Below are 24,771 nucleotides of genomic sequence, written 5' to 3'. Positions count from 1 at the left end.
CTTTTGGAGGAACATCTGGCAGAGCTTTTATGCGGGACGGGCGGGACGGAGTGTTACAAAATTCGTAGCAAAACGAGCTATCGAACTGGAACGAGTTTGTCGCGAAGTCGACACGGGGGTTGTGTTTCTTAAGCCAAGCTATCCCCAGCACAATAGGATAGTGGGCTAGCTCGGTTACATACAAAACGATCTTCTTCTCGATATGATCGTTGATTCTGAGTCCTACTCGGATGTAGGAGGTAACTCGATTGTCGGGCAGGGTGTTTCCGTCGAATCCTATGACTTCGAACGCCGTAGACAGTTGGTGTACTGGTATTTTCTGGGAAGACACCCAACTTCGATCTGCGAAGGCAATTCCTTCGCATCCGCTATCGACCATAGCGTATGTCGGGAGGGTGTCTTTTTCCAAGAGCAGGGTGACGGGTAGAATCATCAGATCCGCACGATTGTTTAGTTCATCTTCCAAAGGAAGGCCATGAGTAGCAGCAGCAGATAAACGGAGGGTACGCGGAGGATCGTCCTGATCGCGGTTTAGGTCAGGCGTATCCCGTTTCCCGAATTGATTGAGCTAGTCGGCGAGCGGGGAGGAGAGCGAGGTGGGGAACGGATAGGGACTCGGCCCTCGGAGGACTGTTCGGTACAGGGCTGGTTCTCGTAGGGCTGGTTGTAGTAGTGGTAACTCGGAGTTGAACAGGACGGGTATCGGGGTGCGGGCAGTCTCGTATCAGGTGGCTGGCAGAGCCGCAGCGATAGCATTCGCCGCGTTCCCGCCGCGAACCCAGGTTCCTAGCAGTGTATTCCTTTTTTCCTAAGCTCAGGTCCATTGGGTCTCCAGGAGTAGACTTCGGGCTAGCGAGTCGTAGAGGCGGAGCAGCGATTATTCTCCGGGATGAAGTTTCGGAAGCGATAGGACGAATACGGTGGACTTGTTGTTGGTGTTGACGGAATCGGTTATCGAGTTGTTGTAGGTGGTTAGCGTATTGACGAAATTCACGGGTCGGAGCGGGGTTATGCAACAGCATGTCTTGTAGTTCGCGAGAGATTCCTTGAAATAGGAGCGGGGTTAGAGCATCATCAGGCATCTCTCCTTCTAGGGCGAGTCTCTGGAATTCCGCGAAGAAGGTGCTAAAATCGAGGTGTCTTTGCTTCAGTACATATAGTTTATTCTGTGCGTTTGTGTTTCGATCAGGATCCCCAAAGGCGTTTTCGAGATATTCGAGGAGTGCGGTATAGTCGGTGAACTGAGGAATCCCACGGGAGATCTTAGGTAGTATAAGCTCGTATGCCTTTCCAGTAAGTCTTCCAGCAGTGTAAGTCAAGCGGGGCAGAAGTCGTCGGGAATCTATCATTATTCGCATTCAATTTTCCGTGTATCTGTTGAACGAATCTGCGCAGGTCGGAGCGGGTGCCATCAAACTCTTTCGGATCGGGGATGCGCTCACTCAATCGAGTGGTCGGAGCAGGTACAGTAGGTTCGGGGACAGAGTCAGCGGGAGTTTCGGGGATACGGTTTCCAAACGAGCAGGTATAGTAGGCGTGGATTCGGCAAGGCGATCGAGTAGACGGGCGTTTTGAGTAGCAACCTGCTCGTGCAGAGCGGCTTGAATACGTTCGCGGACTAGGGATTCGGAAATTTCGCGTTCGAGCGATCTGTTGGTCTCCTCCAGCTCGGCATAATACGCAGATGCCGACTGGAGGTATTGGTACCAAACCTGGGGGTCCTCCGATACAGAAGCGCCAAATTCCGAGGAGTCCCCAGGCCGGCCAGGCGGGTGCGGAGCAGTCATCGCGAAAGCGATATTTTAATGGGTAGGAGCTACGTAGTATCACGGGGCAGGCGGGCTGGATAGGGTTCTAATAACTTTGCCCTAATCTGGCAAGGCTATACTGATTCGGGTAATAGGTTCAGATTGAGGATTAAGACGTAGCTCAAAGAGCTACAATACAGGATCTTCTGAGTTGAAGATATACGGAATTTTCACAGCGAGCTAGCCCGATCGGGCCCTAGCTCGCTTGCGCTCCGGTGCGAGCGCTCCTTTCGGTCCTCTCCGATAGGACCAGCATATCACGTGAGCTCACACCGTGACATAATGTGTATAATAAGCAAACACTATTCCTTAGCATTTATTTTCACTTCTTTAATAAAATCATAATCAATATTATAAATCAAAAAGTTACCTGTTGAGCCCATCAGGCCTAGCCGTCCTATATAGTCTTAGACTGAAGGTGAACGTAAATTCAATCAATCAATCAATCAATCAATCAATCAACCAGCTTAATCCCGCGAGATACAAAAAGTGTAATCGACTATCTCTTTCTTTTTCTGAAAACCCCAACAGACTTTACAATCTTTCTAATAATTATTAATTACTTTAAGCAATTATGTTTAGTCTTTTCAGAAATTCTCTAATCTCTCACTTTCATATTATCAATTGGGGCTGCACCCCCTCTAAAGCCACTTTCCCCCCTCCATTGTTGTATACAAATTGTATCAAATAAAAACTGATAATATAAAACCCTCTAGCCAACTGTAAACCTAAGCTACCCAATATAAAATAGGTTGAATAGCATCGATATTGCAAGCGGAAGATAAATGGCAGGAATATGCACAGCACCCCTGGCCGTTTTTCCCCTGGCCTACATTATAGCTGTAAAGAACGGAATGCGTAGTTATTACCGGCACCCTTACTAGCATAGTCCATCCCTAGTATCCTCTAAGAGATTATGGCGAGCCCTACAGCTTACCCCCTGGATGTAAATTAAAATAAATAAATAAATAAAATAAATAACAATCACTTTTATAATTAATACTATTTTCAATAAAAAGATTTCATTAATTTTGTATACTGATTTCAAATTATTATACAATCTACTTACAAAATTAAAAATGATTAATAAAAAAGATTAATAATCGATACTTATAGTACTATATCAATCCTATAAGTGAAAGAAAGCACAAGCGTGGTGGATCAAACAGATACCAACACTCTCCAAACAGTACCAGAAATAAGACCCAAAAAGCACAAACAAATACTCTAAGGAACTAGAACTCTTATAAACAACTCTCTACCACATACTAGCAATCCACTCAGCACATAGCAACTTCGAAAACTACCACCAACAATTTAAATACAAGGAAGCAACAATCCACTACTCATACAAAACATTCAAATTCTTTGAGCATATTATACATTACCACAAAATCCTTATAACCTATAAAACCTGACCTTTAAATATCAAGCCTAAATATTCATTTTGCAATCAAACAGTTTAAAAACAATTATTAAAATAATTAATATATACATTAATCAAATTCATTAAATTTATTATTATAACAAACTTCTATAAAAGTATATGTCCTAAAACACTATCAAAAAAATAGAAGAAAAAAAGAAAAGGAATTGATTAATCCAAACAAATATAAACAGAGAATAGAAGAAAATAGATCTAGAAAAACTATGTAAAAGAAAATTGAAGTATACAATATACCATATTACAATAGAATATATATAAAAACTATCCTTACAGAATAAAGCAGTTTTCAAACAAATATTATAAGAAGATCAGAAAGTATATATGGAGGTGTTTAGAGAATTAAAGATAAAAATATAAGTGCATTAACTATCGCTTAAGAGACTACTAAGGGTATTGAGACCCCATCCCTAGAAAAAGGGATCATATAAATTAGAAGATCATTCCGCAGTTAGCCCAACCGTAATGCCCCCTGGGAGGCTCGCCTATACGGCCCGGTTGAAAATTACTAATAATAATAATAATAATAATAATAAGGTGAAAAGAAGATTATTGAAATGATTTAGATTAATAGTTTAATTAATCCAATTGATACAAATAATGAAAGGGAAAGCTATATCAAGCTCTTACTGATTTGATCAATATAAATAAAATCGATATCAAAGTAATAAAGTAAATAGAACAGAATTAAAGAAAAAGATTGATTCTGTTGATAAAAGATTAGGGACTTTAACTAGTAGATAAGGATTTTTATAATTTTACGAATTTCTTTTCAGCTATTATATTTGAAGCTATAAAAAAAAAGTTCCGAGTATATAAACAAGGGAATTCACTTCAAAAGAATGACTTCAATACAATGACTACTGTATCAAAAGATATTTAGGGCGAATATAAAGGAGACTAGCTCTTTCGTAGTGCACTAGATAAGGCCTACTATTTCCCCTCATTAACTAACTCTTAGATTAAATACAAATAGACATTTAAGGGGCTACTGATAGTGGTGAAACCTGTCACGGTGTGAGCTCACGTGATATGCTAGTTCCTATCGGAGAGGACCGAAAGGAGAGCGCTCACACCGGAGCGCAAGCGAGCTAGGGCCGATCTGGGTTAGCTCGCTGTGAAAATTCCGTCTATCTTCAACTCAGAAGATCCTGTATTGTAGCTCTTTGAGCTACGTCTTAATCCTCAATCTGAACCTCTTACCTTACCCGAAATCAGTATAACTTTGCCGATTAGGGTAAGTTACTAGAACCCTATCCCGCCCGCCTGCCCCCGTGATACTACGTAGCTCCTACCCATTAAATATCGCTTTCGCGATGACTGCTCCGCACCCGCCTGGCCGGCCTGGGGACTCCTCAGAATTTAGCGCTTCTGTATCGGAGGACCCCCAGGTTTGGTACCAATACCTCCAGTCGGCATCTGCGTATTATGCCGAGCTGGAGGAGACCAACAGATCGCTCGAACGCGAAATTTCCGAATCCCTAGTCCGCGAACGTATTCAAGCCGCTCTGCACGAGCAGGTTGCTACTCAAAACGCCCGTCTACTCGATCGCCTTGCCGATCCACGCCTACTATACCTGCTCGTTTGGAAACCGTATCTCCCGAAACTCCCGCTGACTCTGTCCCTGAACCCACTGTACCTGCTCCGACCACTCGATTGAGTGAGCGCATCCCCGATCCGAAAGAGTTTGATGGCACCCGCTCCGACCTGCGTAGATTCGTTCAACAGATACATGGAAAATTGAATGCGAATAATGATAGATTCCCGACGACTTCTGCCCGCTTGACTTACACTGCTGGAAGACTTACTGGAAAGGCATACGAGCTTATACTACCTAAGATCTCCCGTGGAATTCCTCAGTTCACCGACTATACCGCACTCCTCGAATATCTCGAAAACGCCTTTGGGGATCCTGATCGAACACAAACGCACAGAATAAACTATATGTACTGAAGCAAAGACACCTCGATTTTAGCACCTTCTTCGCGGAATTCCAGAGACTCGCCCTAGAAGGAGAGATGCCTGATGATGCTCTAACCCCGCTCCTATTTCAAGGAATCTCTCGCGAACTACAAGACATGCTGTGCATAACCCGCTCCGACCCGTGAATTTCGTCATACGCTAACCACCTACAACAACTCGATAACCGATTCCGTCAACACCAACAACAAGTCACCGTATTCGTCCTGTCGCTTCCGAAACTTCACCCCGGAGAATAATCGCTGCTCCGCCTCTACGACTCGCTAGCCCGAAGTCTACTCCTGGAGACCCAATGGACCTGAGCTTAGGAAAAAAAGGAATACACCGCTAGGAACCTGGGTTCGCGGCGGGAACGCGGCGAATGCTATCGCTGCGGCTCTGCCAGCCACCTGATACGAGACCTGCCCGCACCCCGATACCCGTCCTGTTCAACTCCGAGTTACCACTACTACAACCAGCCCTACGAGAACCAGCCCTGTACCGAACAGTCCTCCGAGGGGCCGAGTCCCTATCCGTTCCCCACCTCGCTCTCCTCCCCGCTCGCCGACCAGCTCAGTCAATTCGGGAAACGGGATACGCCTGACCTAAACCGCGATCAGGACGATCCTCCGCGTACCCTCCGCTTATCTACTGCTGCTACTCATGGCCTTCCTTTGGAAGATGAACTAAACAATCGTGCGGATCTGATGATTCTACCCGTCACCCTGCTCTGGAAAAAGACACCCTCCCGACATACGCTATGGTCGATAGCGGATGCGAAGGAATTGCCTTCGCAGATCGAAGCTGGGTGTCTTCCCAGAAAATACCAGTACACCAACTGTCTACGGCGTTCGAAGTCATAGGATTCGATGGAAACACCCTGCCCGACAATCGAGTTACCTCCTACATCCGAGTAGGACTCAGAATCAACGATCATATCGAGAAGAAGATCGTTTTGTATGTAAACCGAGCTAGCCCACTATCCTATTGTGCTGGGGATAGCTTGGCTTAAGAAACACAACCCCCGTGTCGACTTCGCGACAAACTCGTTCCAGTTCGATAGCTCGTTTTGCTACGAATTTTGTAACACTCCGTCCCGCCCGTCCCGCATAAAAGCTCTGCCAGATGTTCCTCCAAAAGCCCGACCTGTACACCTGCCTGCCCGCCCCGAAGGGTTAAAGAATAAGGATATAGCCGCGATCTCCCTGAGAGCCTGTTCGGCTTACGCCCGCCGGAAATATGAAATGTTCCAGATATCGATCGAACAAATCGATGATATTCTAAATAAGAAGAAGAAGGTATTCGACCCCAAAGACCTATTACCCGAGTTCCGAAATTGGAAAGATGTCTTCTCCCCAAAGAAACGCAGAGAAGCTACCCCCTCATCGACCGTACGACCATGAGATCCGTCTCAAAGAAGGAGCTGTTCCTCCTTTCGGCGCCTTGTACTCCATGTCCCGCCCCGAATTAGAAGCCCTGAAAGAATGGCTGGAAGAGAATCTTAGAAAAGGGTTCATCCGGCCGAGCTCTTCCCCTGCCGCTTCCCCTGTTCTGTTTGTCAAGAAGGCCGATGGAGGCCCTCCGGTTTTGTGTAGATTACCGCGCTCTGAACAACCTTTCGGTCAAGGACCGATACCCTTTGCCGTTAACAAAGGAATCTCTAAACAACCTGAAGGGAATGAAGTATTTCAGTAAGATTGATATCATCTCTGCCTTCAACAATATAAGAGTGAAAGAAGGGCAGGAGTATCTGACCGCGTTCCGTACCCGATTTGGACTGTTTGAATCCCTGGTTATGCCGTTCGGGCTGACAGGAGCACCCGCAACCTTTCAGAGGTTTATCAACGATTCCCTGCGAGGATACTTGGACGTATTTTGCACCGCTTACCTGGATGACATTCTGATATACAGCCGAACCCGAGAGGAACACGTCCGTCATGTCCAGAAGGTCCTGCAAGCACTGCGGGAAGCCGGTTTGTTCGCTAAATTCGAAAAGTGCGAATTCCTGAAATCCGAAACCAAGTTCCTAGGCCTTATTGTAGGAGGGATGGTATCCGAATGGACCCAGAGAAAATCAGAACCATCATGGATTGGAAACCGCCTGCTACTGTAACTGACGTCCAAGCGTTCATCGGGTTTGCGAACTTCTATCGACGATTTATTAGAGATTTCTCGAAGATTATCAGCCCGATGGTAGACCTGACCAGAAAGAATGCCCCGTTCCTGTGGAGCCCTGCCTGTCAAAAAGCGTTCGACCGATTGAAGCGAGCGTTCATCGAAGCCCTGTCCTGGCTTCCTTCGATTGGGAAAAGGAAGTCATCTTAGAAACTGATGCCTCCGACTATGTATCTGCCGAGTACTCTCCCAATACGACGATGAGGGAGTACTGAGACCTGTTGCGTTTTTTCTCTAAAAAACATTCGGCAGCTGAATGTAACTACGAGATTTACGACAAAGAACTGTTAGCTATCATTCGCTGTTTCGAAGAGTGGCGCCCGGAGCTGGAAGGCGCCGCCTCCCCAATTCAAGTCATCACCGACCACCGAAATCTGGAGTATTTCACCACTACAAAGCTACTGAACCGTCGTCAAGCCCGCTGGTCCGAATTTCTGTCTCGATTTAATTTCCGAATCACCTATCGCCCGGGAAGCTAGGTGCCAAACCCGACGCGCTGACCAGGAGGTCAGAAGATCTCCCTAAGGAGGGGGATGAACGCCTCCTGCACCAAAGCCGTACTATCCTGAAACGAGAGAACCTGGATCCCGACCTGTTTCCCGCCGCTGTGTACTCTAACCGAACCCAAGATTGCCAAGAAAGTACGCTTCGCTGTAACCACCCGCAGCAGAGAAACCCCGATCCTACCGACACCACCGACCATTTAGATTCCGACGACACCGTAAACTTTGCCAGAAAATGGCAAAGTTATAGAGCCTGCAATCCACTTGCTATATCTGTACCCGACCCCGCGATACGACTAGAAGACTCAGAAACCCTTCTAAACCTTCCTGCCGACCTGCTTACCCTGTTCCACGAAGGCTACCAAGCCGACCCTGTACCCCGAATCTGTCCTGAAATCCCTACGAGAGGGATCCCGAAACACCCGAAAATCACTCTTGCCGAGTGTACCGAAAACAACAACCTGCTGTATTACCGAGGGAAACTATACGTTCCCGACCACGACCCCCTGAAAACCTATCTGCTCCGCCCTGTACCACGAATCGCCCGCCGCCGGTCACCCGCACCGTACCCGAACCTTCGAATTACTGTCCCGAAACTACTACTGGCCTGGATACTACGATTATGTTACGCAGTGGGTCCGTAACTGCCATAGTTGCCACCGCGCTGCCCGAATCGTAGAGGCCAGGAGGGAGTTCTCCGCCCGCTCCCGATCCCGCAGAGAGCTTGGCAAGATATCTCGATAGATTTCATTACACACCTGCCCGAAAGTACCGTTTCGATGCTATCATGGTAGTAGTCGACCGATTGACAAAAATGAAACATTTCTTGCCTGCTATGGTACCTGCAACTCCGAAGAGGTCGCCCGCCTGTTCCGGAAGAATATCTGGAAGCTCCACGGCTTACCCTTGTCCATTATATCTGATCGTGGAGCTCAATTTGTCTCTGAATTCTGGAACATATCTGCAAGCGCTTGGGCGTAGCCGCCAAGCTCCTCGACCCGCTTACCACCCCGAAACTGATGGACAAACCGAGAGGGCTAATGCGATGCTAGAGCAGTACCTCCGATCGTACGTAGCATATCTACAGGATGATTGGGCAGAGTGGCTCCCACTTGCCGAATTCTCCATCAACAACGCCTGGTCGAAAGCACCCGGATGACCCCGTTCTTCTCGAACTACGGGTTCCACCCCCGCCCTGGGCTTCGAGCCCGCACCGTCCCAGAGTAACCGTCCTCCGTGCGAGACGCCGAAGAATTCGTTTGCTAAAATGGAAACCATCTCCTCGCACTTACAGACCGAACTGACCGCTAGTCAAGCTCGATATTCGAAGAATGCCGACGCCCACCGTTCCCCTGCCCGTAGATACCTGCCCGGCGACCTGGTCTGGCTGAACGCCAGAAATATCAAGACCCTGCGCCCACAAAAGAAGCTCGATTGGAAGAACCTCGGGCCCTTCAAAATCTTGAATCCGGTAGGCCCCTATGCCTATAAACTGGAGCTCCCGGCCTCGATGAAGATTCATCCTGTTTTCCATGTCAACCTGCTATATCCTGCACACGATGATCCTGTTCCTGGGCAGCGTAATCCGCCACCACCCCCTGTAGAAGTAGACGGCCTCGAGCGTTTTGAGGTTGCCGAAATCCTGAACTCCGCTGGGAAAGAAGAGGTCGTGGAGGACCTCGCCTGAAATACACTGTCCGTTGGGTCGGCTACGATACGCCGACCGAAGAACCTGCGAGCTACCTGGAAGACGCACAAGAACTGATCCGCAACTTCCACCGCGTAGATACCCTGACAAACCCGGTCCCGCTTGACCGGGCCCCGCCTGCCTGTAGATTGTAAACCGTGACGTGCCGCCTCGACGGAGCTCGGACCCTTAGGAGGGGGGTAATGTCACGGTGTGAGCTCACGTGATATGCTAGTCCTATCGGAGAGGACCGAAAGGAGCGCTCACACCGGAGCGCAAGCGAGCTAGGGCCCGATCGGTTTAGCTCGCTGTGAAATTCCGTATATCTTCAACTCAGAAGATCCTGTATTGTAGCTCTTTGAGCTACGTCTAATCCTCAATCTGAACCTATTACCCGAATCAGTATAACTTTGCCAGATTAGGGTAAAGTTACTAGAACCCTATCCCGCCCGCCTGCCCCCGTGATAGAACCACGTCTTCCGTATCTCTCTCGAACCAACATATAAGAATCTCAAAAATTTGAAAATCAATAATATAAGATTCAAATAAATAACTGAAATCCTTTTTTTTATTAATTATTCTTTTATATTTAAAAGAAATAGTTTTGTATATATTAATAAGAGTTTATTCAATAATAATCTATATATATTGAAAATACTTTTCTTGAATTAAAGTATTAGTTATTTGATATATACTTTGAAGATATATTGATATAATTCGAGTACTATTAGTTTCAAAATATCTAATTTTGTAATAATTATATCTCTATTCTACTTTACTTTTTTTAATAAGGTATATTGTTTTAGGGATTCTTATTTGATAATATATTTTTTAAATTCTATATCATTAAGGATGAGTTATTACTGCTATAGAATTTGTACGTATAGTAGATTTTAATATTGAGTGGTGCTATAGGTATTAAGGTAGTATAATCTAGATAGTAAAGGATTGAAGAATTGAGATACAAGGGTTATTTTTGGTGAAGATTCAATAGATTTAATTAGAAAGAAAAACTTGTCGCGAAGGTAGAAATTGATTAGATTAAGCGTTCTCTTATGAAAGTAAAATCAATAGCATTTAGAATCTCAGATATATAAGTATAAAATATTTTGAAGAATTGAAAGTGAAGCTCGAATAAAATAATAAACAGAATACTATTAACGATTTTATTTTATTAAAGAATAAAAGATTAATAAAAATTATTATTTTATTATTTCTTTATAATCTTTTAAAACAATCGAATTTGTAAAAATAATATTCTGATATCAATATTTATATTCAAAGATATCAAAAAGATCAAAATATTCAATAATATTGATGATTTATTGTCAATTAATAATAATTTAATTGAATATATAATTTGATATTATTGAAATCTAAAGATAACCTCAAATTCGCATATTTCGGCTTATTCCATACTAATCAGAGATTCATCTTCCTATATCTTATCAATGATATTCAATATTAGAATGATATTGAATATCTTTAGTAATATCGAATTCCATACCACATACATACATATTTCAAAGAAAAATCGATATGTACCACTATCTAGCCCGTATACGAATTACGGGAAATACTATTGCCTACACTGCCCTGGGAAGAGGAAATAAAGTGGCCACGGGGATGCAGTAGTCTCGTCTTCCCAATACTGAAATCAAGCACCAAACTTCTCTATCTCCTGCTGGCTGACTTTAAATACTCCCTTCAACAAACTGCGGTCGTAGTATAATCTCACATCACCAATCTGTAACCCCTCGAAACCCACTTCTTCTACCATCTCCCCATTAGCGTCCAGTTTCTTTCCCGTTCCCTCGCCCTCAGCTTTCACCAACGTAAATACCATACTCCTCGGTACACTAATTTTTTCCCCTGTGCTCTTCACCCACCAATGCGCTATCCACTCTCCATATATTTTCCATTCCCCTTTTCCTGCTGGACCCGTTATCCCTTCTTCGAATCCTCCGATTACAAAAAACTCCTTACTCTCCATTTCTATCTTCGAAAATATTTCACCTCCGAACAACCCCTGAATCCATTTCCATATTACGGCGCCGCCGATATAATCAACACCAGTAGCGTCGTGAAAGATGCTACGTGGATGATAATAGGGAAGATAGGAACCAGAGTAGGATGCGGAGTTGATTTTACTGGCGTAGTGTTCGAGGAAATGGAGAGCAGGATTTTGACGAGAGGAGGGGGTGGGGAAGGGTCCGGTGTGTTGATGGATTGTGAGGTTTGCGGTGGACATTTTAAAAGATGAGAGGTTTTCTTGGAGCAACTTTTGAGGAGGTCTTTTTTCGAAAGGTTCGCTTCTTTGGAAAAGCTTCTTGAGATAGATACTTCTTGATTCCGGTTGAAGTGGTGATATATATATAGAAAGGTTGATGATGGTGGGGTTGTAGCTGACGATATATATAACTCGAGTATCACTAATCACCGAGATGTACGAATAGTAATCATACGAAATGGAATCAAATGTAAGGTCAAATTGATGTAAATACCTAGGTAGTCATCATGATTATTCTCATCGATTCTTAAACCTCGGTAAGAATTGCTGTTGTATATTGATTTGTAAACATATGAACGTACGAGATATCTTCTTGATATATAATGAAATAGAAAAGATGAAAGAGGAGAGATATTTCAAAGAATGTTTTAATTTCTAATATAATAAGATTATACAGTGAAAATTAACTTAATCAGTAGATATATAATATTCGTAAGATTTTAAAACTTGATTTTAAAAGAAAAGTGAATTTATAAATATTACGCGGTTTACTCTATAAATTTTAAATGTATTTATTTGTACTAATATATATTGGGCTCAATACTACATTTGGTAAACACTATATTCGGTCTAACATGTCCTAATATATTGAGTCTAAAGTTATTTTTTTGATCCGAACGAGCCCTAAAACAGTAAGATAACTCTCTAAAAGCGTACCTATTTACCGAATATTATAGTCTCATTCTAACTGGGTGAGATCCCATATAATAAGCTGAATAGCCTGAAATGTGATGATTGCTGCCTTCATTGCTTGCCTCAACATTCTTCCGTGTTTAAACTACCTACTTTCTATAGATAAAATTCTCTCTACATATGATCTTGACATTTATTCTCATGTCAAGAAACAACGAGGAAAGCTTTTGGATCGCTTACTGTGATTATACGCCACCTTACTGCGTCTACCCCATTTTTTCCCAAGTTTAAATACAGAACTTCATTTCCAACATTTTCTAAGCATTTTCAAAACAAACATATTCATACTTTGCCTTCTATTCCATCTGTTGTGTTTCCATCAAAACATTCAAAGATGGCTTCGTCTGTGACATACACGGCTTCGGATGCATTTTTTGATGCTCTGAGCGAGGTTCGTGCAATGGGCCTGCTCTATATTCAAAGCATTAACTAACAGTTGCAAGTTTGGCATTCAAGCCGTAATTGTTCATGTTGGTGTTGGAACTCAAGCTCTGGGGGCTGCCATGCGTGAGTATCTCTGCTTCTTCGACCTAAGCCCACAATCCTCAGGTATAGCATAAGAAGCAATTACTGACTCGCCTGTCTTCATAGATGATGCTAACACAGGACGAGCACCTGTTTTGATATTTGCCGGCCTGTGCCCATACACTGAGGACGACGAAATACCTGGGTCAAGAACTGAATACCAACATTGGCTACAGATGCACCAGATCAAAAGGCTCTCGTTCGACAATATTGTCGCTACGTAGGAGAGTTCCGTACGGGGTCTACCGTGAAGAAAACTGTTGCACGAGCGCTGCAGTTTGCTACTAGTGATCCCAAGGGACCCGTATATCTGGCCGGAGCCCGAGAAATGATGGCCGAGACTGTTCAGCCTCAGAAATTTGATGCTGGACAGTACGGACCTATCGGCCCCTCTGCCTTGGTCCAATCTGCAGTCAAAAAAATTGCAGAAGCTTTGTTAAATGCTAAGTCGCCTCTCATTATTACCAGATATTCCGGTAGAAACCATGCTTGTCCTGCAGAGCTAGTCAAATTAGCAGACATGATTCCTGGATTGCAAGTTTCAGACACCAGTGGTTGTGACATGTGCTTTCCAGCCTCACATCCTGCATACCTTGGTTTTCGTCTCAGCTTTGATAAATCTGCAACCGAAGCTGATGTGATATTTGTTCTGGATTGCGATATTCCATGGATTCCTTCTCGCAATCGTCCTCGTGAGGATGCAATCATATATCATGTTGACGTCGATCCCCTGAGTTCCACAATGGGGTTGTCTTTTTTTCCCGCAGAAGGGAGATGGAAAGCGGATAGTTATATTGCTTTAACCCAAATTAATCAGTATCTTACAACCTCAGAGCTTGCGAAGGAAAAACTCGCAGACGAGGAATCTGCAAAACGACATAAGGTTGTTGCCAAGAAATACCAAGAACGCATGGAATCCATCGCTAAGCTTGCAACCGCGCCTTCCGATGGCTCGCTCGATATTCATTACGTTGGAGCCGCGCTAAAATCCGCTGCACCACGGGACACAATATTTGTCGTCGAAGCTGCAACGTGCGCAATGCCTTTATCGGACCAACTACAAGTAGAAATCCCTGGCTCTTGGATTAATTCTGCTGGTGCCGGCTTGGTATGGAGTGATGGAGCGGGTCTGGGGGTTAAGTTAGCATACGATGCTGCCGGGACTCCAAAGTTTGTTTTTCAGGTCGTGGGTGATGGAACCTATCTATTCACAGTTCCTGGAAGTTTCTATTGGACTGCATCTCGATACGGTATACCCGTTTTAACAATCGTGCTCAACAATAGAGGTAAGTTTCTAATCATCATTATCTATTCTAATTTTGATACGTATGAGATTATTCAAAATATGCTAACTATATGTGATACAGGGTGGAACGCACCACGCCAATCGCATCGACTCGTTCATCCAACAGGCCTTGGTGCCAAAGCGTCGAATAAGGACATGCATATATCATTAGATCCTTCTCCTGACTATAGCGGAACAAAAAGCAGCAGCTGGGGATAATTTTGGCTCCCTTCAGGGTAGCCTATTCGCAGCGAAAGTTTCTACAACTACGGAACTAAGTGATGTGCTCAGCAAGGCTGTGAAAGAGGTTCAAAATGGGCGTGGAGCCTGTTGTAGAAGTAGTATTGAATGTTGATGAGATGGGCGATTTCAAAACGCGTCGAGAATGAACACCTTCGAAATGAGATTTTTCGATTGTAACTTCCAACTTATCAATCATAGCAAAAATTACAATTTTTGCGCAGCGTGTTTTGCTAGTCTTCTTGTTTGAAAGCTTTTTGATCACTCCAAGTAATGAACTACTCCTTGCCATTTACTGTGCGTTTCACTCAGTTCCGTATTTACTGTGCCTCTCACCCACTTCCGTATTTACTTCTTTTACCCATTTCCAACATCTCCTGCACTGCACTAGGTCATCTGTTTTGGTGCTCGTGTATAACAGGTTGTCAACGCAGCTTATGTATCCTAGTACTGTTATGTAACCTTATCATATCACTTTCTTGTCTAGATATAACCAACCCACACCAAGAGTTGTGAAGTAACTAAAATCTACATGGATGGGAGGCGCATAACAGAGGCACATCAGATGCCTGTGATCCACTAAAATACTGCATATCATTTTAAAAAAGAAAGTGGTTATTGTAGAGAAATGCCTTGATTGGAGCTATAACGATCCAGGTTGTTAAACCCGTGCCACAACCAATGTCGGTGCTTATCATCACTGGTTCGGATCACGTTACGTATTAAGCAAGAAAGCACAAACTGAGCCACCGGAGTATCTCCTCTCGCTAAGGCCTAGGCTAATAGCGGGGATGTGAAAGAGAGGTACCGAAATTATTTCCCTCTACACGTTTATCGCGAGGGTGTGAAAGAATGGCAGCTAAGTACTAGTGTCTTCTCCTTCCATGGCTAATGGTGGGAATGTGAAAGAGAGGCACCGAATTATCTCCTCCCTCTACGACCTCTGATTGGTGAGCAAGCTTTTCAGACACACAATGATTGCAACACAGCCTACACACCAACTGACTGAGTCACTCATAGTTTTAATACTTTCAAGCTTCGCCATGACTGGGATTCTAGAGCAATATTCCTCATAGAACTTGCTCTTTTAGTTTATTTGACCAGTCTAAACAAAAGAACTGCACAGATCTTGTTCATAGTATCATCATGTCGGACTCATTAGTCGAAAAATGCTTCCCACCTACAATTGCAGAAACGGATTCAGGTATGATTGTAGATGGTTTTCAGGCGACTTCCTCTCTCTATGATAACTCCCATTCTTCACTTGCACACAATTGGTCTCCAGTACGTAGTACATAGCCACTTACCTGTTTCATCACTGATGATATGCTTCTAGGGAAAAAAGCTATATGTCGTGTCAACTGGCCTCTTCATAAACTTCAACACATGTCTCAGTGCGGCACTTCCAACTGGTGCACTGGAAACTCTCACTGCGGCGTTCAATGTGACAAGTCAAGAGCAAAAGGCACTTCCAGTAGCTGTTTAAGCATTGACTATTAGAATTATAGAAAAGGTGAACGGAAAAGAATAAGCATAGAAGCTAAAAGAAAAAAAAAGTAAGTGTAAGAATTAAAGGAAAAGGGGAGTGAGTGTAAAAGCTAAAGAGTAGATAGAAAATATTAATCGAAAATCTAAAAAGGAATCTATTCACAGATCATTCATTTTACTCTCGATTTATTTTTTAATTAAAAACTTTACTACTATACCATATAATACAGAATATATCGTTTAAACAAGTATACTAAGCAATTCTAATCTATATAATTATAATTAATAATTGATTATTAATTGAATTCAATACAAATAAACTTTTTTATTTATAAATAATCTTAAACTAAAACTTTCAAAAATCAAAAAATTTCTAAAATTTCTTTAAATCTTTTTAAAGTAAAATTTTCTAATTATGTATATATATAAAAATTAATTATATTAATACTTTACAATTCATTTTTTAAATATAATATTAAGTATTGAAATTTTAGAATCAATTAATAAAACAATTAATTCGTTAACCACAGATTCTGCCACCACATGTATACATGTTCTAGTACTATTGTACACCTTTAGCATATAATAATACTATTATGAAATAATTTCAATAGAAGAATTAGATACAATAAATAAGGGATGAATTCAATTATAATTCTTGATACTTTAAAACACTTCTATCTCTATCTAACACAAGACGTAACTGTGTACTTGAGGCGGTTTCGGTGTCTCGTGGAATGAATGACTTTCTTTGTAACTCCTCCAAATATAATTCGTAAGCAGGCATATAACCTTGAACGAACTGAATGACACTTGCGTCGGTCATACTAGTTCCTTTTACTTTCCACATATTGTGCTCCTGCTCTATTCTCCACCTGTAAACGTTGGCAAGCTCTTCTGTATCGAGATGAATCAAAGCGTTGAAGTTTGTTGGGTTCATAAACGTTGTATTATATCGACAAAGGTTGCCATTGATCATTTCGAGATGACCAAGGGGATGATTTTGAAGTGCGTTTATTGGAAACGTCGCATCTTCACCCGACCTCGCCGTCTGATCCTCTTTCTGCGCACTTTCCCATTTTCGCTCGAGCTCATCTCTTTCTAATGACTTGAATCCTACACACCATCCTTCAAAGATAACAATATCCAATATATCATCTTTACTTGGAATAAAAACCTTCCAATCTTCCTCTGGAACTCGATCTCCTTCGCCCTGGAATCTGCTCTTATCAAATGCCGGAATCTTGATGATACCAGTAGTGAGTGACTCAAAAAACTGGCTCACAAGTGCTTCATCGTGTGTTCCTGGTTGTCCTCGTACTTGTAGTAGTCCGTTATCCCGATTCCGATTTTTAATCTTAACCAAAGTCTCGTGATCATGATAAAAGTCGTCGAGAGAACAAACGATGAGCCTAAACTGGTGTTCGTATTCCAAGGCTAATGCAAGCTGACTGGCATAAGTTGATTTGCCACTACCTTGCAAGCCAGATAAGGCAAGGAGAAACGGGCGGTTGAATTCTGTGTGCTGATGCTGCCACTTCTCGTGATGAGCTTGAACTCGAGGGACAACAAAACTCAAGATCTCCTGAATAACATCGTTTGGAATTGCCATAGTACCGGCAAGAGCAGTCAAGAGCGGCCCTTTGACAAATCTGGGTTATGCCTATAGGCGACTTACTTGACTTGAGGGCAACACTTGTTGAACCATTCGGCAACAGTTTTTGTCAAAAAACCACATCTTTCATGAGGTGCGTACGTCAAAAGTGCAACGGAGTTTACTTTCCCCGGTGACTTCGTACCCGACATCTGCAATTAGCATGGGGTTCGGAGTTGTCTTTCGCCGATATCCTTGCAAGCGACTAGGATCGGCTACTGATATTATCCCTACAATCTTCTTCCTTACTGCCGATTCATCTCTACGTCAAGTCTTTTATTAAGTCATCCATTCCTCAATAAATACGATATAAGTCAAATCAGAACAATTTTATCTTTCAATAAAACTCATCTACATTTCTGGTTACCAATTGTTCTTACAGTACAGCTAAAATGTCTCCATCTACTATCAATTCGGCAAAGGAATATAGCATCGCGTCCATTCCAGCTGATGGGATCGGACCTGAAGTCATCGATGCAGGTATTCAAGCTCTCAATGCTCTCGCGACGACAATGGGAACATTCAAGCTCAATTTCACACACTTTGATTGGAGCTCGGAGACCTATAAGAAGACGGGAAAATATATTCCTGAAGGTGGCCTTGAAGAGTTGAGAAAGCATGATGCTATTCTCTTTGGTGCAGTTGGTGCTCCAGGTAAAGGATACAGGATAACACTATTGAGAAACTAGTACTAATCATCATCAGACGTTCCCGATCACATCTCACTCTGGAGTCTCAGATTAGCCATCTGTCAATCTTTTCAACAATATGCAAATGTTAGGCCAACTAAAGTTTTCCGTGGAACCAAATCTCCACTTCGGGACTGCAAGCTCCTAGATTGGGTTATCGTTCGTGAAAATAGTGAAGGTGAATACGCTGGACAAGGCGGTCGTTCGCATCGGGGTGAAGCTTGGGAGACTGCGACTGAAGTAGCAATCTTCACTAGACACGCTGTTGATAGAATTCTTCGTTTTGCATTTGAAACTGCGCAGCAGCGACCACGAAAGATGCTGACGGTGGTAACTAAGAGTAACGCACAACGTAATGGCATGGTTCTCTGGGATGAGGTGGCGAGAGAAGTTGCAAAAGACTTCCCAGATGTAAAGATGGACTTTATGCTTGTAGACGCAATGACCTGCAGGATGGTATTAAAACCAGAGTCTTTGGATACAATTGTCGCAACGAACTTAGTGAGTACTATCATGACCAGGAGGAGAGCCTGAAAGTTTTGTAATCATTGAACTGATAGTTTGTAGCACGCTGATATTCTTTCTGATCTTGCCGCTGCTCTCGCAGGCTCTATCGGTATTGCCCCAACATCGAATCTGGACCCTAGTAGGAAGAATCCTAGTATGTTTGAGCCTATTCACGGCTCTGCATTTGACATTACTGGAATGGGAATTTCAAATCCTGTCGCAACATTCTGGACTGCTGCGGAAATGCTGAAATGGCTCGGCGAGGAAGAAGCGAGTCAAGTTCTTCTAGAGTGTGTTGAAAAAGTGTGCGAACAGGTACGTTCTATATCAATTAAATCGTTTGTAAAGATACTAACAACCTTAGGGCATCGTAACTAAGGATCTTGGAGGAAATGCAAGGACGGCAGAGGTAACCGATGCGGTTTGTGCCGAGATACAGAAATTTTTCAAGGGAAAGAATTCTGCTTAAATATTGTGCCACTTTATGATTTTGTATCGCCTTTCGGTTTAGTTGTAACGATGTTTTGTGTACTCTGGAATGCTTCAATAGACTCTCTGGATTGTTAGTCAACGCAATCCGAAAGATGTGGTCGGATCTGTTGTTGCCGTAGCAAAATTTGAAAAGTCCATCGCAATGAGTGGATCGAACAATCCTCCTTGATAGAGCTCCAGTTGATCCCATTCGTTTTCCGGAATTATTGCTGAAGTAGCTGCTTGTGAGAAAGCGGAGGTTTGCTGCACGTTGAATGGTCGTGGAAATGAAAGTGGGGTTTGCGGTATGCGCCTCTGGGACTCACTGCTATTATGAGGTCTACTAACGTCTGTACGGGTCGAATGACTATTGTAATAAGCTTCGTCAAGAGTGGAAGTGCGATTGTTAGATTGAGATGATGCTTCATTCCTATGTTGTGGCTCAGCTGCGTGCGGTGAATTTAAAATGAAAGTTGCTTGGTTCGGCCGCTTGGATCCGACGATTACTGTTGAAGTTTGATGGCACCTATCAAGCGCATGACTAAGTTGCTTAACGGCATCCGCGCATGAGTCTGGCCATACTGTTTGGCGTAATGAGAGGTGTTCTAGAATTAATAATGTTTCTTTAGCATATCTGACAATGTTAGTGTCATGTGTTGCCGAGAAGGAAGGAGAATGATGACAAACTTTTTTGCCGGTCCAAGTTTGCAATGCCCTTCTAGAGCGGCATAGGCAAGCACAAAACAGCTCATCCATGCAGACCACGTAAAAAGCGGCCAGACCATAGGGACTTTCAGAGCCAGCGATCCATCTGGTGATGCATTATTGCGTTGAAATTCCCTCAGTAGAGAAATGATTGCTCTTGATGCGCTGATGCAATTTTGAAGTGCAGATTGAGAATAAGTGTTTGTCAAATTTGAGGTGATTAATGGCCGATTCAGAGCTATGGTTGACTCATGCTGCAGGATTTGAATAATTAACTTTTGCGCTGGTGATAAAGATGGGCTGTTCTCAGCTTCTAGAGAATCTTCATCTTCTTCGCTGACTTCATTCACCCATTTCGCCAGCTCAACTTGCATTTCCATAGCACGCTCAAAGGTTTCCTCACGACCGGACAAAGATTTGTTGCGAAGCTCCAAGACACGACCACGAATTCGAGAATGTTTAGAAAGGTCTGTTAGAAGACGCAATTGGTGCACTGTTACTTTGATCAGTCACCAGATCATTCTGACAGTTTATGTAACGAACAGACCATTAGACTCTTCCAAGTTCAGTTGATCAGTCCCACTTCGCAGATGTTTCTCCTCGCCTGGATAGCAGACGTCTATATCATCATCTCGAAGATCTAACGGAAGGCCAAGTGACTGCGAAACCATCCGCTCCATACAATAGAGTGACCAAAATACTCTTCGTCTCAGTTGAGATTCCGTAGGAGTAAAGCCGTCATACCGGGTAGGACATCGATGGCAACCAAGAGCATAGGCCATCCTTCTCCCCTATTAACGTCGGTACAGAAAGATAGATGGCGACACACTTACCGAACAGCTAGCCCACCTAGTCGACTGGCATAGTTAAACTTCAACATAGAAATCAAAAATAACTCAAGAGAAATGGTAGCTTGGAGATTCTCAAAAGTTGCTGGAAGACCCATAGTAAGCTGAAAGGTAGAGCCCAATTCTGCGTTGTTGTAAAAAATGAGATGACGAGGAACTTGGGGAAGACGCTTAGTAGATTGGCGACTGTCGGCGAGTGACTGGCTCAATAATTAGGACCATCTCATGGTAGAGCTGCAGGGCAAGGGAATATTCGACTTGCTTACGATTGATATAATCGATCGCACAATCAAGGCGTCGGAAGGTGCAACTGCTTGAATTCCATGTCGACTGATTGCCTCAAAGATCCCTAGCACTGCTGGAGCGTGTAAAAATGGAAAGAGAGGGTGCCAATTGGTAAAATAGCTTTCCGAAAATTCTACGAGCTGATGGAAGGAGATGGGATCAGAGCTTAATTGGGAACTATCGCCAACTTCATTTTCCCGGAAAAATGGAGGGGAAGAGGCGAGAAGATGAGAGTTATTGGTAGATTCTGACAATTGGTCATCCTCGCCCGGCACAATGTTTTCCGAAGCAGGAGTAGCTGTATTCAGATTTGTGTGTGTCGAGTTCGATTTCCCTGCAAGAAGCTCATAAACTGTCCGAATGAAATGAATTCCACTTCCACTACCAATGAATCTGGGCTTGCTCTGATCAAAGCCTGTTCTCATCAAACCAACTTCTCGTGCAGGGCTACTTTCATCATCGACTCTCCTACGTTTGCTGCGATGGCTGTCATTGTGTGGAGAGTGTGGGCGCAGATTGGTAGTAGCATTTGATGTTGGAATCATTACGATTACGAAAGACACGTCAAAGCGTCATCTTGTGAAATTCATAATATGAAGCATGTAGGTCGAGAGTGTTGAATCTCAGCTGGGGGTTGAGTTCTATCAGGAGAGCGGTGGAGGTGGAGAAGCTGTGGGAGGGGTTTTCGCGGTTTGGATAATTGTTGGACAATCATACAAGTATGTGGGCGGGAATGGTTCAAGTGGAGATGAGAGAAAATGTCTTGGTATTTGGGGTATGCATACTCACGTGACAATCTACATAAATACCTGCGCTAAGATATCTCACCGCCCTTGTTTTGAGCAACAATCTCGTCACGCGCTGGTCCGGACAGAGTTACTCCGCTGCAGTTGCAGATTTCCTTGACATTAAACTCGATGGAACCCCCCACTCGATTTCATTTCCCGCAAACTGTAATATCTCGCCCAGAATGTCACTGCCCGTAGCTAGGTTAGCATGTGAGCCCTGTCGCCAGAGAAAATGTAAGGCAAGTGTACTCCTAATTCAAGCCTGTTTCGTTCGCTCACACGTATCGTTAGTGTGATCGAACACTGTATGTCATGTTCATCTATGATATCCCTAAGAGAGAACACTGACGAATCACAGCCCGTCATGCTCCAAATGCCAGGGAGCCCCACAACAATGCTATTACTCCGAAGCGAGTAAAAGGTACCAAAGTGCATATCCTGTACATGTCAAGTTATGGCTTACCAAGTTACTATTCAGAGGTTTACCCCCCGGCTACCTTGCGGGAATTGAACTCCGCCTAGTTGAGACTGAGATCGCTCTACACAGAGCACTATCGAGACTGTACAACCATTCTGATGCCAAATTCCAAGAAAGTCGAGAATTTCCGCAAGTCTCCAAGGGTGAACTGATGGAGCAGTGGCAAGAATTACCTCTAGGGTCAGACATTGATCTGGAAACATGGTGGTCTCGGAAAACGAAATATGTCGAGCCATTCGATAGGGAGTGGGGTCCACCGGAAAAGACTTCAACTCCCGAAATACACATTGCTCATGGAATCGATGACATCCCATCCGTTGACTGGGAGCCTACAAATGAAAGACATAGAAATGTTCCCGAAAGTACAGATTCACTCACTCGGGAGACTATGGCTAGTGCAATTTCTAGTCTACCAAGGTCCCCGAACTCAGTCGAAGTGCAAAAGAGCCCTGTGGACCCTCAGCTCCAGTTTGAGAGCGACATCCCCGATTCTTTAAGCTGGCGAAGAAATTCACAAACACAAAATTTTGGTGAGACCGTAACGATTGCAGAATCCTTCGCAAGAGCGCATCATAAAATGTATTTCTAGCTCCAAGTCATACACAATACAAAAAGATCACAAACAATGCTTCATCATCGTATTCCTGTTTCAAATGAAGCCGTTTAGTTGGTTATGTAAGTTTTGGTACGTAGTGCTACCCAAACTTAGAAAGAATGGAAATGAGTTATTGCGCTTTGGTAGAATTCACACCGGACAGATGCAATCCATAGTAGAACTCTACGCACTTTTCTTTTCCCGGTGGCTTACGAGGCGCTCCACAGAACCCGGGATCTCGTCCGGGCGGACAATTGAGGCTCCAGCTGATCAGTCGGTCGCCTGAAGCTTAAAGGGTTCAATCTCACTTTGAATTTGCAGCGGTATATACAGTCGTTACTAATGAGTAAAGCTATTCAGTGTCCAATCATCGAATTAATAAACACACAGAAATTCACGTGCATTTGTCTATGCCCACACATCTGCCTCCCTTTACTCCAGCGTTTGGAGCGCAAAACATTGCCCAAGATAACATTCTGCAGTCAGCAGACCATGCTCGCATAGGTATTAATGGTTTTGGGCGGATAGGTGAGTCAATAAACTTTGAATACATACAATAGACCGCCAGTACTAATATATCAAGCTTTAAGGTCGGAAATTGTTGCGAGCATCATTGCTTAGATACGATGTCTCCGTTGTAGCTATCAACCACACTTGCTCTTCGGTTGAAGAGGTTATTCATTTACTAATGCATGGCTCGATACATGGTGCTCTTGACAAGTTGATGGGCCACAAAACGCAAATCGATATCTTACCTGATGGAAGCATTCCTTTGGGATTCAACACGCTTTCGTGACCATCATACATGCCTCGACGCAATCTCAACATGTTCTAGATGGAAATAGCACCAAGGAAAGGCGTTCAGGACGCTTAATAATGGGAAATATCATTCCAACCACTACTGGTGCAGAGAAAGCTATAAAAACTGTGTTGCCCAAGCTGGCCGGTAAGGTTTCTGGTATTTCAGTTTGGGTGCCAACAGCAAATGTATCTATGGTGGACTTGACTGTCGAAACTGTACAGTCAACATCTCTCGACGAACTAATGATCGAGTTCCGTACTCCAGCTCAACAAGAGCTATCTGGTATTCTCCAAGTTGAAGATGAGGAGTTAGTGAGCTCATACTTTCTCGGCAACTCGTGAAGTGCAATTATTGATTTAAAGGCTTCAGTTGAACTTAAACTCAATGTAAGTAACTTACACACTCTCAGGCAGGATTTTAAGCTAATATCTCCAAGATCTTCAAGATTATTGCGTGGTATGATAATGAATGGGCTTACTGCTGTAGGCTTCTAGATATGCTAGTTTTTATGAATAGTCAAGGATAGAGATTTGAGAGTTATGTAATCAAAGTGGGAATTGAAACCAAGTTAGTCGATAGAATATATTGGCTCTCTCGTAATTCGATTTGAGTGATAATAGTTCTATAGCTAGAAAAGCTGTTTCAAATAAAATGCAAGAGGTTGGATTACATTTTAGGCTAATGGCTGTATGTCTTCAGACCCACTGTATAAAACTCTGGAGGGGGCCAGTACCCCGCCATTAGTAATAACAGTAGTCATAGGCCCACCCCCAGAAGAAGCTGTGTTGGGATATGGAGACATCCGCTCTTCTTCTTGGCTAAGAATGACTGAGACATTCTTCTAACTTTCT

The 24,771-nt window shown here is 43.4% G+C and overlaps 8 protein-coding genes across 8 annotated transcripts; 5 read left to right on the top strand and 3 right to left on the bottom strand.

Moving 5' to 3' along the window:
- Positions 1 to 11,234: 11,234 nt before the first annotated feature.
- On the bottom strand, positions 11,235 to 11,828 carry EAF02_001945 (uncharacterized protein; the record flags this gene model as incomplete). Its single annotated transcript, XM_038897993.1, has 1 exon — positions 11,235 to 11,828. One exon carries the CDS (start codon positions 11,826 to 11,828, stop codon positions 11,235 to 11,237), a length of 594 nt encoding a protein of 197 aa, XP_038761685.1.
- Positions 11,829 to 12,894: 1,066 nt separating this feature from the next.
- Positions 12,895 to 14,889, top strand: EAF02_001944 (uncharacterized protein; the record flags this gene model as incomplete). The annotated part of the gene is made up of 4 exons (XM_038897992.1): positions 12,895 to 12,951; positions 13,004 to 13,109; positions 13,262 to 14,371; positions 14,453 to 14,889. 4 exons carry the CDS (start codon positions 12,895 to 12,897, stop codon positions 14,587 to 14,589), a joined length of 1,410 nt encoding a protein of 469 aa, XP_038761684.1. The 3' UTR covers positions 14,590 to 14,889.
- Positions 14,890 to 16,747: 1,858 nt separating this feature from the next.
- Positions 16,748 to 17,710, bottom strand: EAF02_001943 (uncharacterized protein; the record flags this gene model as incomplete). Its single annotated transcript, XM_038897991.1, has 1 exon — positions 16,748 to 17,710. One exon carries the CDS (start codon positions 17,708 to 17,710, stop codon positions 16,748 to 16,750), a length of 963 nt encoding a protein of 320 aa, XP_038761683.1.
- Positions 17,711 to 18,144: 434 nt separating this feature from the next.
- On the top strand, positions 18,145 to 19,417 carry EAF02_001942 (uncharacterized protein; the record flags this gene model as incomplete). Its single annotated transcript, XM_038897990.1, has 4 exons — positions 18,145 to 18,406; positions 18,458 to 18,942; positions 19,009 to 19,263; positions 19,313 to 19,417. 4 exons carry the CDS (start codon positions 18,145 to 18,147, stop codon positions 19,415 to 19,417), a joined length of 1,107 nt encoding a protein of 368 aa, XP_038761682.1.
- Positions 19,418 to 19,515: 98 nt separating this feature from the next.
- Positions 19,516 to 21,802, bottom strand: EAF02_001941 (uncharacterized protein; the record flags this gene model as incomplete). The annotated part of the gene is made up of 5 exons (XM_038897989.1): positions 19,516 to 20,053; positions 20,107 to 20,617; positions 20,672 to 20,907; positions 20,958 to 21,172; positions 21,239 to 21,802. 5 exons carry the CDS (start codon positions 21,800 to 21,802, stop codon positions 19,516 to 19,518), a joined length of 2,064 nt encoding a protein of 687 aa, XP_038761681.1.
- Positions 21,803 to 22,227: 425 nt separating this feature from the next.
- Positions 22,228 to 23,112, top strand: EAF02_001940 (uncharacterized protein; the record flags this gene model as incomplete). The annotated part of the gene is made up of 2 exons (XM_038897988.1): positions 22,228 to 22,331; positions 22,404 to 23,112. 2 exons carry the CDS (start codon positions 22,228 to 22,230, stop codon positions 23,110 to 23,112), a joined length of 813 nt encoding a protein of 270 aa, XP_038761680.1.
- Positions 23,113 to 23,528: 416 nt separating this feature from the next.
- EAF02_001939 (uncharacterized protein) lies at positions 23,529 to 23,914 on the top strand (the record flags this gene model as incomplete). Its single annotated transcript, XM_038897987.1, has 2 exons — positions 23,529 to 23,646; positions 23,709 to 23,914. The coding sequence occupies 2 exons, from the start codon at positions 23,529 to 23,531 to the stop codon at positions 23,912 to 23,914; spliced, it is 324 nt and encodes a 107-aa protein (XP_038761679.1).
- An 80-nt stretch (positions 23,915 to 23,994) lies between these two features.
- On the top strand, positions 23,995 to 24,558 carry EAF02_001938 (uncharacterized protein; the record flags this gene model as incomplete). Its single annotated transcript, XM_038897986.1, has 3 exons — positions 23,995 to 24,231; positions 24,283 to 24,306; positions 24,357 to 24,558. 3 exons carry the CDS (start codon positions 23,995 to 23,997, stop codon positions 24,444 to 24,446), a joined length of 351 nt encoding a protein of 116 aa, XP_038761678.1. The 3' UTR covers positions 24,447 to 24,558.
- Positions 24,559 to 24,771: the final 213 nt, after the last annotated feature.

This window comes from Botrytis sinoallii (genome assembly GCF_014898435.1).
Source record: "Botrytis sinoallii strain Bc 23 chromosome Unknown BSIN_003, whole genome shotgun sequence".
Taxonomy (NCBI): Eukaryota; Fungi; Ascomycota; class Leotiomycetes; order Helotiales; family Sclerotiniaceae; genus Botrytis; species Botrytis sinoallii.
The sequence above is the reverse complement of the archived record's forward strand: the minus strand, read 5'-3'. Positions and strand labels throughout refer to the sequence as shown.